This window comes from Pseudorca crassidens, chromosome 12 (assembly GCF_039906515.1).
Source record: "Pseudorca crassidens isolate mPseCra1 chromosome 12, mPseCra1.hap1, whole genome shotgun sequence".
In the NCBI taxonomy this organism is placed as follows: domain Eukaryota; kingdom Metazoa; phylum Chordata; class Mammalia; order Artiodactyla; family Delphinidae; genus Pseudorca; species Pseudorca crassidens.
In genome coordinates this window covers 57,813,438-57,826,274 of record NC_090307.1, presented here as the reverse complement: position 1 = coordinate 57,826,274, position 12,837 = coordinate 57,813,438, and the positions used below count along the sequence as shown (strand labels likewise).

Sequence of the window (12,837 nt, the reverse complement as noted above, 5' to 3'; positions counted from 1 at the left end):
CAGGGACTTCCCTGATGGAGCAGTGGTTAAGAATCCACCTGCCAATGCAGGGGACACAGGTTCGAGCCCTGGTCCAGGAAAATCCCACATGCCGCGGAGCAACAAAGCCTGTGCGCCACAACTACTGAACCTGTGCTCTAGAGCCCGCAAGCCACAACTACTGAGCCCGCGAGCCACAACTACTGAAGCCCGCACATCTAGAGCCCATGCTCCGCAACAAGAGAAGCCACCACAACGAAAAGCCCGCGTGCCACAACAAAGACCCAACGCAGCCAAAAATAAATAAATAAATTTATTTTAAAAAAAAAAGAATTACAAGAGGAGACTTGTCACAGAAAATATCAAGATTTATTACAAAATTATATCAGGAAAAAAAGAGAGGGAGGAGCAATAAGACCAATAGATCAATAGACCCAGAACACATTTTTTTGTTTGTTTGTTTTTTGGTTTTTGTTTGCGGTACGCGGGCCTCTCACTGTTGTGGCCTCTTCTGCTGCGGAGCACAGGCTCCGGATGCGCAGGCTCAGCAGCCATGGCTCACGGGCCCAGCCGCTCCGCGGCATGCGGGATCCTCCCGGACCAGGGCACGAACCCGTGTCCCCTGCATCAGCAGGCGGACTCTCAACCACTGAGCCACCAGGGAAGCCCCAGAACACATTTTTATATATGAGAATGTTTGGGTAAATATATATGGGTAAAATTTGGTATAAGATAAAGTTGGCATCTCAAACCAAAGAGATGAATTAGTTAATAAAAAGAGCCAGGTCAATTGATGATTCATGTGCAGAAAAAATATTAAATTTCTGTATCTTCTACACAAACATTTCAGGATAGTGGATTTAAGAACTAAATATGAAAAAAAAAAATGAAAGCATAAAAACAAATATAAGAGAACTTTTGGTCTTTCCCAACCATAAAAGCTAGATTGACTACATAGTAATTTAAGATTCTCTACAATGAAGGACAAAATTTAAAAGACAAACGATAAACTGGGAAAAAGTATTTACAGTATATATAGCCAAGAAAGGGTTTAAGGGTCATAAGATGTAAAGAGATCCTATAAAGAAGAAAATAAACAACTCAATAAGAAAAAAACCCCCACAATAACTAGCAAAGGATATAAATAGGCAGTTTACAGATAAAAATACAAGAGGCTAATAGATATTTTTCACCTGTGATATTAGCAAAAATTGTAAAGTTTGCCAATATTTAATATTGGTGAACATTTGGAAAATGGATATTCCCATACACTGATAAATGCTTTGAAGAGCAGTTTGTCAATATCCCTTACAGCTGAATATGCTCAGTACTTCCATCTAACATTTCTACTCCTAAGAATTTTTCTCATACAGTATTTGCAGAATTGTTCTAAATATACATATGAAATATTAATTATAATACTAAATGTAATAACAGCAGAGAGAAAATTACCCTGATGCCCACGTTGCTTACATAACCATTAAAAGGAGTATTTATGTAGCCAACAAAAGGATTGAGTTAGAGCTATATTTACTAACATGATAAAATGTCCAAAAGATAGCAGTGTTAATGAATAAAGCAGATTGCACACAAAAAATATATAGTGTAATCTCATCTGTGTAAATTTAGTATTAATAATCATTTTTATATATAATATATTCTACATACGTTAAAAGATGGTCAAATATGCATCAAAGGACTGACCGTGCTTCATGGGGAACTTCTGCTTTCTACATTATACACTTCTGTGTTTTAGTTTTATACAACTTACGTTAAATGGCTTTCTATTTAGAAAAAACTAATCTATTAAAAACATAGAGAAAAAAGAGGAATAAATCTAACTGCTCTGAAGAGTCATAAAATTTATTTCAAATTTGGGTTGGGCCTCACCTGTCACATAAGCTATCAGTTATACACAGATACATTTTCTATATGAACTATAATATATGCCTAGCTATTTAGAAACTATGGAGTGATATCCAAAGCCAATTCCTTAATTTAAGGGGGGAAAAAAAAATGAAGATGCTCTATAGTTATATTAATGAGGTTAATACCTAAATCTCCTAATGTCAACAATTCTAACTACAATAAGTGAAATTTCTGCCTTCTTTTGCATTTTGGTATTTGCAGATTCAAAACTTTCAACAACACCATCCCATGAGGTGCTCCCTTCTAATACAGAGCTCACAGGAAGTATATCCTCACAAGTCCATGCAGGAATCACAGACGTTTATTAGGCACTTTGGAAATGAACAAAACTGCATTTTACTAAGATCAGCAGAGTCCAAGTGCATTATAATGAAGTTGCTCATCAAACACGTAAACATTGAACAAAAAGGTTATAAATCACAAAACGTTCCAATAATATTATAGAGGTTTCTAATGAAATGGGACTTTGTTTTTCAAGCAAGATGACTAAAATAGAGCACCTCTACTTTTGGTTATTTCTTCAGGTGGATGATGCTGAGGAACCTAACAAAACAGGGGAAAATAAAGCACCCAGTAAGTTCCAGTCCATAGGAGTGCAAGTAGAAGAAGAGAAATGGTGAGTCCACATGCATTTGTCCCCTTTCGTCTTGATGTTGGCAAGTATGGTACAAGTATTTTTTCCCTATGAAAAACCTTGAAGATTCAGTGTTATTTTCCATTAACTTCTGGGAGCATTCAGAGGGGGAGCCTGAGTCAATATTAGCTGATTCCTTCCTCTACTTTGATACTGGAGACCACTCCATTTAAATGTTAGCTAGAATAGTAGTGCTGGGGCCCAAAATATGCCTCAATGGCACGTTGATTATTTTGAATTAAAACTACTTAAGAAACAGTCAACGCGAGAGGGATACTTTTACCCTCCTCTCTGTCTCCCTGAAAGCAGGAAATAAATTTCCCATGTGAAAGGTGCTCTCCTTGGACTGGGAGGTAGAAAGACACCATCATCACCAGAGATAGGGGACTCAGGGCTGAGAGAAGCCTGCATACTTGTTACTTTTTTTTTTTTTTTTTTAACATCTTTATTGGAGTATAATTGCTTTACAATGGTGTGTTAGTTTCTGTTTTATAACAAAGTGAATCAGTTATACATATACATATGTTCCCATATCTCTTCTCTCTTGCGTGTCCCTCCCTCCCACCCTCCGTATCCCACCCCTCCAGGCGGTCACAAAGCACTGAGCTGATCTCCCTGTGCTGTGCGGCTGCTTCCCGCTAGCTATCTACCTAACGTTTGGTAGTGTATATATGTCCATGCCTCTCTCTCGCTTTGTCACAGCTCACCCTTCCCCCTCCCCATATCCTCAAGTCCGTTCTCTAGTAGGTCTGTGTCTTTATTCCTGTCTTACCCCTAGGTTCTTCATGACATTTTTTCTTTCTTAAATTCCATATATATGTGTTAGCATATGGTACTTGTTACTTCTTTACTAATTTACTACCTAAGCGCAAACTTTGCTTAAATTCCTTACTAATTAAACACCCAAAGCTAAGTTTCTTTGTCCTGTCAATCCCTCTCATATTTATTGCTTCTTTGTCTAAAAAATATAAAAGCTATCTGCTTTGGCCACTTCTTAGGTCCCATTTCTATGCGACCTCTATGTGCACACAAATTAAATGGGTTTCTTTTTCTCCAGTCCACAGGACACAATCTGTCTTGTGTCAGTTTTATGATTGGTCCAACCACAGGAACTCAAGAGGAGAAAAGGGGAAATTTCCCCTTCCTGACAGTAGAATAAGTGGATCCCACTCACACACACATAAACACTGTGTGGAGTACTGTTGTGTTGCCAAACTATCCCTCTTCAAAAAACCGTCGCACTTTTGACTATAGACTTTTTAAGAGAAGAGGACTTATTGGTATTTTTATTTCTAGAGCTTAATAGTGTCTCATGTTTAGTACGTGCTCAATGAATGATGAATGAATGAACGAACAAATGAGGAGTAAGAAGGGGAGAAGACTCCCTGTCACTATCCAGGATCACCAGTTTCTTTAGATTGTTCTTTAAGATAAGCTTACTTTAGACTTAGTATCTAGAAGTAGGAAATTTAGAGTTTGAGAAGATCACAGAATCCGGAAGCTGGAAAGGACTTCTGAGGTCAGTCCATTCATTTTATAAATGAGAATTTGATCTGGAGAGGTTTGTGAGTTTCCCAGTCCAACTGTGAGGACCATGATGGATGGAACTATGTTTTATTGAGAGTAATACCCCCAGCTTCCAGACTGTGCTTTTCATATACTAAGTATGTAGTGAATGTTGGCTGAATGAAGTAAAACTGCAGTTATAGTGGGAGGAAGAACTCTGTATTCTAAATCAGGATGTCAGTTCAACTTTGCCACTAACTTTTTATGTGTTAATAAGGAGAAATCAGTTGGATGTCATCCATCCAACCGTTCATCACCCATCCATTCAATAAATATCTATGGAATGTCTCCTATATACAAGGCCCCATGTAACACAAACTTAAAATCTGAGAATAAGTCATGCATCAGTTCACGGAACGGGTCCTATTTTATAGCCTCCTGTTATTGACACTGCCTTTGTATCTAAAAGGTTTTCAATATACATATATATAACATTTTGATGCTACTATATCTGATGTAATTACACAATGCTGGAAGCCCAGAAAATTGGGACAACCCTAATGTGGAAACTAATATGACAAAAATTAGCAATAATTATACAACTATCCAAGTCTATTGACCCAGGAATTCCATTCATGGGGCTCTCCTGAATGAAATCACTCAGTGAAAGGGAAAATATTGTGGAACATTACCTATCATTGTAAAAGAAAAATGTCAATCATCAAATGTCAAGCAATAAGAGAATACTTTTGTAAGTTATAGCATGTCACCAGGATAGACTATTATACAGCTATTAAATGTGATTATAAAGAAGATGTGGAAACATGGGAGAAATTCCCATGATACGATGTTAAATGAAAAAGAGGACATAATACCCACATATAATATTCACAAAGAAGAACAAGGACTGAAATGTAATCTGTAAAAATGGTAGGTTTAGGAGTGATTTTTGTTTTCTTTTACTCTAAAATGTTTACTTATTGTATCTACTTCAAGTTTTAGTAATCATTATTTTCAAGCCAACCCTTCTGGCACATGTTCCTTTCATTGTTTTAGAAAATGTTTTGAAAATGTAAACTTAGTAGATATGAAAGATCTCATGGTAAGAAAACATATTCCTCCTTCCCCTACAAGCCCAACTTGCTTGTTTTCCTCAATGATGTAGTGGTTAAGAACACAGGCTCCTGAACCAAGATTCAAATTCTGACTCTTCCACCTACTAGCTGGGAGGCCTTGATCAAATTGCTAAATATCTTTTTGCCTTGGTTTCCTTATATGTAAAAAGAAGATAACAGGCAGTTTCTGGTCCAGCAGGTAAAGAAGAGCTTAGAAGTCACCACTCTGTTTTAACAACAAGTAAAAAAGCTGTTCAAACTGAAAAATCAACAACTCTTCTTAAACCAGTCAGAGAAGTGAGGCCACAAGAAAAATCAGTGCTCTAGGTACTGCAGAGACTCACAGACACAGAGAATCACAACTTGCTGGAGTAGAAACCCACAAGAAAAGCCCCATGCGAACCAGTACCAGGGTAGGAAAACATGAACTGTAATTGATGAATTGCTGGCAGCTCAGGGAGGACAAGTCTGAGAGTTGAAATTTTTACAGGGACCCAGTCATAGGGGGGCCTCCTTACTTTCATGATTCTTAACTGCAGAAGATCTACCAGGTCCTCACAGTGGAAATCAGAGAAGAATCCTCTCACGCTTCTGATGGAGAGAGGGGAAAGGAACCATTCTGAAATATGCCAGAGCATTCTGTTCTTAACAAGATCTGCCTGCAGGAGAAACTAATTTACCAGAGCCTTATCTGCTGGGTTTCTAATCAGAGCCTAAATCTATCTGGGAGAAGGGAAATACCCAACCCCAGCCAGCCCCGTCTTGCCACCCTGTCCTGCAGTGGGGGGCAGGTGGGGAGAGATTGAGGAACACTGTTGAAGTTCACAGTCCAAGGGCACAGGCTCATTGAAAGACTAAGACCTAATCGTAGGACTAGAGAATGCTTCCCCTCCCCACCACCTCACCACCACGTTTATTAAAAACCCATTATTCACCACGGTTGTTTTACCTAGTACATCATGTCCATCTTTCAACAATGACTTACAAGGCATACTAAAAGGTAAAAAACACAGCTTGCAGAGACTGAACAAGCACTAGACTCAGAGTCATCTATGACAAGAATGTTGGAAGTCTGGGTGTACTCTGATGCTTTTGCAAAAACGTTCCTGTAAAAGGGTTTCATCTTCAAGGAATTCATGGAAAAGACTCTGACAAGTACAGGTTTCTGGTAACTGACTATACTGCTGAACTGAATGAATAAGCATTGTCAGAACTCTAAGGGAAAACTGATGAATTCATAAAAGTGCTAACAAAAGATCAAGATAAAAAAAATTAATTACATGGGACTGAGTGAACTGATGAGAATGATTCTAATTTTTGACTTTCTGTTTGAATAAAAAAAAAAAATCCCACAAGGACTCAGAGGCAAAAAATATACAAATCAATTTTCACTGCAAAGTAAAGGAGCTGTTACAGTGGAGGATTACTGGACTGAATGTCAATAGTATGACATAGTATGAGTGTGTTTCGTGTTTGGTAATTGCAATCATTGTTGCTTTTGTTGTGGTCATCCATTTACAATGCTTGGGGTCAGTTTATTTACCTCTTGTAAAAATAAAATACAGTGTGTGTGTGAAAAAAATAAATAAAAGATTTAAAAAGTTAAAAAAATACTGAAAGCAGGAAAAAAATAAGGTTGGATGGATGGCTGGGTAGATGGAGAGATAATAGGAAGTATTCATAAGTTCACTGGTGAAATTTGGTAGGTTGAATCAATTGAATCTAAATCAAATATTTCTTTAGAGGGTATGGAGACATGCAGCTTTTAGGTTAAATGACAGTTTAGAGAAGTGGCAAGTAAATAAAGGTTTTGTACATTAAAATAAAGGTCTGGGTTACACAGTTTGATAGCAATTAAACAAAAAAGAATGTTGGAAGTAACAGATCAGGAATTTTTTTACAGTATGATTAAAATGCTAAAGACTTTAATAGAAACAGCAGACAGCATACAAGAACAGATGAATAACGTAAGCAGAAAAATGGAAATTCTAAGAAAAAATAAAAAACAAATGCTAGAGATTGGAAACACTGTACCAGAAATGAAGAATGCTTTTGATGGACTCATTAGTAGACGAGTCATGGCTGAGGAAAGAATCTCTGAGCTTGTGGATACAACAGTAGAAACCTCTAAAACTGGAAGCAAAGAGGAAACAAAACCTGAAAAAACTCAGAACAGAATATCCAAAAACTCTGGGACAATTACAGAAGGTGAACATATGCATAATGAGAATACCAGAAGGAAAAGACAGAAAGGGACAGAAGCAACATTTGAAGCAATAGTGACTGAAAATTGCCCCAAATTAGTGTCAGACACCAACCTATAGATTTAGGAAGCTCATAGAAGGCCAAGCAGGATAAATGCCCAATACACCTAGACATGCCATATTCAAAGAAAACCAAGGAAAATTCCTGAAACAAGCCAGAAGACACCTTTCCTACTGAGGGGTAAAAATAAGGATTATATGTGACTTTTCCTCAGAAACCATGCAAATAAGAAGAGAATAGAGTGAAATATTTAATATTTGAGAGAAAAAAACACCAGCCTAGAATTCTATACTCTGTGAAATTATCCTTTAAAAAGGAAGGAAAAATAAAGACTTTCTCAGACAAACAAAAATTGAGGGACTTTGTAGCCAGTAGATCCAACTTACGGAAATGTTAAAAGAAGTTCTTCAGAGAGAAGGGAAATGATATAGGCCAGGAACTCAGATCTACATGAAGAAAGGAAGAGCATCAGAGAAGGAAAAAGTGAAGGTAAAAGAAAAACTTTCATTTATCTTATTCTTAATGGATCTAACAGATAACAGTTTGTTCAAAATAATAATAGGAACAATATATATGAATATATTATACTCTTGAGTATAAATGAATTGAATAACAGCAATCATACAAAGGATGAAAGGTAAGAATTAGGGCTACTTAATTATTATAAGGTACTTGCACTACTCTTGAAGTGATATAGTGTTATTTGAAAATGAACTTGGATTAGTTGTAAAATGTACAGTGAAAACTCTAGGGCAACCACTAAAAAGAGTGAAAAAGAAGTATAACTTACATGCTAAGAAAAGAGGGAAATGTGTGGAAGACAAAACTAGGACAACAAGTAGAAAACAGTTAACAAATATGGTAGACATTAATCCAACGATATCAATAATCACTTTAAACGTCAATTGTCTAAATATACCAATCAGAAGACAGACGTTGTCAGACTGGATTAAAAACAATACCCAATTTTATGTTTTCTACAAGGAACCCACGTTAAATATAAAGACACATACAGATTAAAAGTAAGGGGATCGGACTTCCCTGGTGGTGCAGTGGTTAAGAATCCACCGGCCAGTGCAAGGGACACGGGTTCAAGCCCTGGTCTGGGAAGATCCCACATGCTGCAGAGCAGCTAAGCCCGTGTGCCACAACTACTGAGCCTGAGCTCTAGAGCCTGTGAGCCACAACTACTGAGCCCACGTGTCACAACTACTGAAGCCCGTGCGCCTAGAGGCTGAGCTCCACAACAAAGAGAAGCCACTGCAATGAGAAGCCCGTGCACCACAACAAAGAGTAGCCCCCCCACTTGCCGCAACTAGAGAAAGCCCATGTGGAGCAACGAAGACCCAACGCAGCCAAAAATAAATAAATTTATTTAAAAAAATAAGAATAAAAGTAAGGGGATCAGAGTGAAGTAAGTCAGAAAGAGAAAAACAAATACCGTATGCTAACACACATATATAGAATCTAAAAAAAAAAAAAGGTTCTGATGAACCTAGGGGCAGCACAGGAATAAAGATGCAGACGTAGAGAATGCACTTGAAGATACAGGGAGGGGGAAGGGTAAGCTGGCACGAAGTGAGAGAGTAACATTGACATATATACACTACCATATGTAAAATAGATAGCTAGTGGGAAGCAGCTGCATAGCACAAGGAGATCAGCTTGCTGCTTTGTGACCACCTAGAAGGGTGGGATAGGGAGGGTGGCAGGGAGATGCAAGAAGGAGGGGATATGGGGATATACGTATACATATAGCTGATTCACTTTGTTATACAGCAGAAACTAACACAACATTGTAAAGCAATTATACTCCAATAAAGATGTTAAAAAAATTGTTTTTTTAAAGTAAGGGAATGGAGAAAGATATACCATATTAACACTAGTCAAAAGAAAGCAGGAGTGGCTATATTAATTTCAGACAGCAGACTCTGGAGTAAGGGAAATTATCAGAGATAAGGAGGGATATTACATAATGATAAAGGGTTCAGTTCTCCAAAAAGACATAGCAATCTTTAATGTTTATATACCTAATAAGAGCATCAAAATACATGAGGCAAAAACTGATAGTATTGCAAGGAAAAACAGATGAATCCACTCTTATATTTGAAAACTTCAACCCCCTCTATCAAAAATGGACAGATCCAGAAAGCCAAATATCAGAAAAGACATAAATGACCTCAACAGCACCATCAGTCATCTGAATATAATTGACATCCGTAGACTACTTCATCTAACAGCAGCAGATTACACATTCTTCTCAAATTCACATGGAACATTCACCAAGATAGACCACATTCTGGGCAACAAAACATATCTTGATACATTTTAAAGAGTAAAAGTTACACAATGTCTGCTCTCAGACCACAGTGGAATTAAACTAGAAATCAATAACAGAAAGATGGCTGGAAATTTCCAAAATATTTAGAGATTAAACAATACATTTCCAAATGACACACGAGTCAAAGAAGAACTCTCAATAGAAATTTTTTAATATTTTGAACTGAATGAAAATAAAAACACAACTTATCAAAACTTGTGTGATGCAGAAAAAATAGCACTTAGAGCAAAATTTATAGCATTGAATGCATATGTTAGAAAGGAAGAAAGATCTAAAGTCAATTGCCTATGCTTCCACCTTACCAGACTAGAAGAAGAAGAGCAATTAAATCCAAAGTAAGCAGAAGAAAAGAAACAATAAAAACTAGAGCAGAAATTAATGAAATTGAAAATAACAAATCAATATAGAATATCCACAAAACCAAAAGCTTATTCTTTGAAAAGACCAATAAAATTGATAAGCCTCTAGTCAGGCTAGCTAAGGAAAAAAAGAAAGAAGACACAAATTACTAATATCAGAAATTAAGGGACTTCCCTGGTGGTACAGTTGTTAAGAATCCGCCTGCCAATGCAGGGGACATGGGTTTGATCCCTGGTCCAAGAGGATCCCACATGCCGCAGAGCAACTATGCCTGTGCGCCACAACTACTGAGTCTGCGCTCTAGAGCCCACAAGTCACAACTCCTAAGCCCGCGTGCCACAACTACTGAAGCCCACATGCCTAGAGCCTGTGCCCTGCAACAAGAGAAGCCACTGCAATGAGATGCCTGCGCACCTCAGCGAAAGAGTAGCCCACTAGAGAAAGCCTGTGCGTAGCAGCAAAGACCCAACACAGCCAAAAACAAATAGATAAAAGAAATTAAAAAAAAAAAAAGAAATTAGAGGGGGACATCACACAAATCCCATGGAAATTAAAAGGATAATAAAGGGCGCTTCCCTGGTGGCACAGTGGTTGAGGGTCCGCCTGCCAATGCAGGGGACACGGGTTCGTGCCCCAGTCCGGGGGGGGGGGAATCCCGCTGCCGTGGGGCAGCTGGGCCCATGAGCCATGGCCTCTGGGCCTGCGCGTCCGGAGCCTGTGCTCCGCAGCGGGAGAGGCCACAACAGTGAGGGGTCTGCGTACCGCAAAAAAAAAAAAAAAAAAAAAGGATAATAAAGGAATATTATGAACAACTCTATGCCCACAAATAATAACCTAGATAAAATGCACCAATTCCTTAAAATATAAAATCTGCCAAAACTCGCACAAGAAGAAATAGACAATCTGAATAGGCCTATATCTATTAAAGAAATTGAATCAATAAATAATAATCATCCAAAAGAGAAATCACCAGGCCCAGATGGGCTCACTGGTGAATTCTACAAAATATTTAAGGAATGACTTATATCAATCTTCTATAATCTCTTCCAAAGATAGAAGCAGATGGAATACTTCCTAAATCATCCTATGAGGCCAGCATTACACTAATACCAAAACCAGAAAAAGACATGATGAGAAAAGAAAACTGCATTCCAATATCTCTCATGCACATAGATGCAAAAATTCTCAAGTATTAACAAGTCAAATTCAACAATATATAAAACAAATTGTACACCATGACCAAGTAGGTTTTATCTCAGATATGCAAGGCTGGTTCAACATTTGAAAATCAATTAATGTGATCCATCACATCAACTGGCTAAGAAGAAAAACCGCATGAACACATCAATAAATGCAGAAAAAGCATTTGACAAAATCCAATACTAACTCCCGATCAAAAATTTTCAGCAAACTAGGAATAGAGGGGAACTTTCTCAACTTGATAAGGAATATCTATGAAAAACCTACAGCCAACATATTAGTTAATGGTGAGGACCTTGAAGCTTTTGTGCTAAGATCAGGAACGAGGCAAGAATGTTCCCTCTTACCACTGCTTTTCAGTATCATACTGGACGTCTTGGTTAGTGCAATAAGGCAAGAAAAGGAAATAATAGGTATACAGGTTAGAAAGGAAGAAACAAAACTGTGTTCACAGATAACACGATTGTCTACGTAGAAAATCTGAATGAATTGACAAAAAGACTCCTGGAACTAACAAATAATTATACCAAGTTTGCAGGATACAAGGTGAATATACAAAAGTTAATCACTATCCTGTATACCAGCAATGAAATAAGAAAAAGAAATAAGCTATCAAGCCACAAAAAGCCAAGGAGGAAACTTAAATGCAGGTTATTAAGTAAAAGAAGCCAATCTGAAAAGCTACATACTGGATGATTCCAACTATACAACACTCTGGAAAAGGCAAGACTATAGAGACAGTAGAAAAACAGTGTTTGGGGGAAGGGAAGTGTATATAGGCAGAGCACAGATGATTTTTAGGGCATTGGGACTATTCTGTATGATACTACAGTGGTGTCATTTTACATCTGTGCAAACCCATACAATATACCACACCAAGAGTGAACTTTCATGTGAACTGTGAACTTTGGATGGTAATGATACGTCAGTGTAGGCTCATCACTAGTAACAAATGCATCACTCCAGTGGGAGATGGTGATGGCGGGGAAGCTGTATATGTCAAGGCGTAGGAGGTATATGGGAAATCGCTGTACTTTCTGCTCAGTTTTGCTGTGAACCTAAAACTTCTCTAAAATTTATTAATTTTAAAAAAAAGAGAGAAGGATACACAATAGGGTAAACATCAGTGTTGTCCTGTTGGGGTGTTTTGTTTAACATATGTAAAACATTTAGAAAAATACTTGACACACAGGAAGCACTATATAAGTGTTTCCTATTCTATTAGGTACCTAAATAGAATCTCTCTAAAGATTGACATCTCAAGAAAGCAATTATACCATGAGAGAGGGCTTCCCTGGTGGCGCAGTGGTTGAGAGTCCGCCTGCCGATGCAGGGGACACGGGTTCGGTGCCCCGGTCCGGGAAGATCCCACATGCCGCGCAGCGGCTGGGCCCGTGAGCCATGGCCGCTGAGCCTGCGCGTCCGGAGTCTGTGCTCCGCAATGGGAGAGGCCACAGCAGTGAGAGGCCCGCGTACCGCCAAAAAAAAAAAGAGAAAATTGAGACTTC

The 12,837-nt window shown here is 38.1% G+C and overlaps 1 protein-coding gene across 18 annotated transcripts in view; it reads left to right on the top strand.

The window, feature by feature from the left end:
* Positions 1 to 12,837, top strand: part of DLGAP1 (DLG associated protein 1) — a 1,249,429-nt gene that overhangs the window by 1,193,212 nt on the left and 43,380 nt on the right. For all 18 annotated transcript variants that reach the window (XM_067699609.1, XM_067699614.1, XM_067699612.1 and 15 more), the window contains one exon: positions 2,433 to 2,524. In XM_067699609.1, coding sequence (XP_067555710.1) covers positions 2,433 to 2,524 — 92 coding nt within the window. The remainder of the gene's footprint in view (positions 1 to 2,432; positions 2,525 to 12,837) is intronic.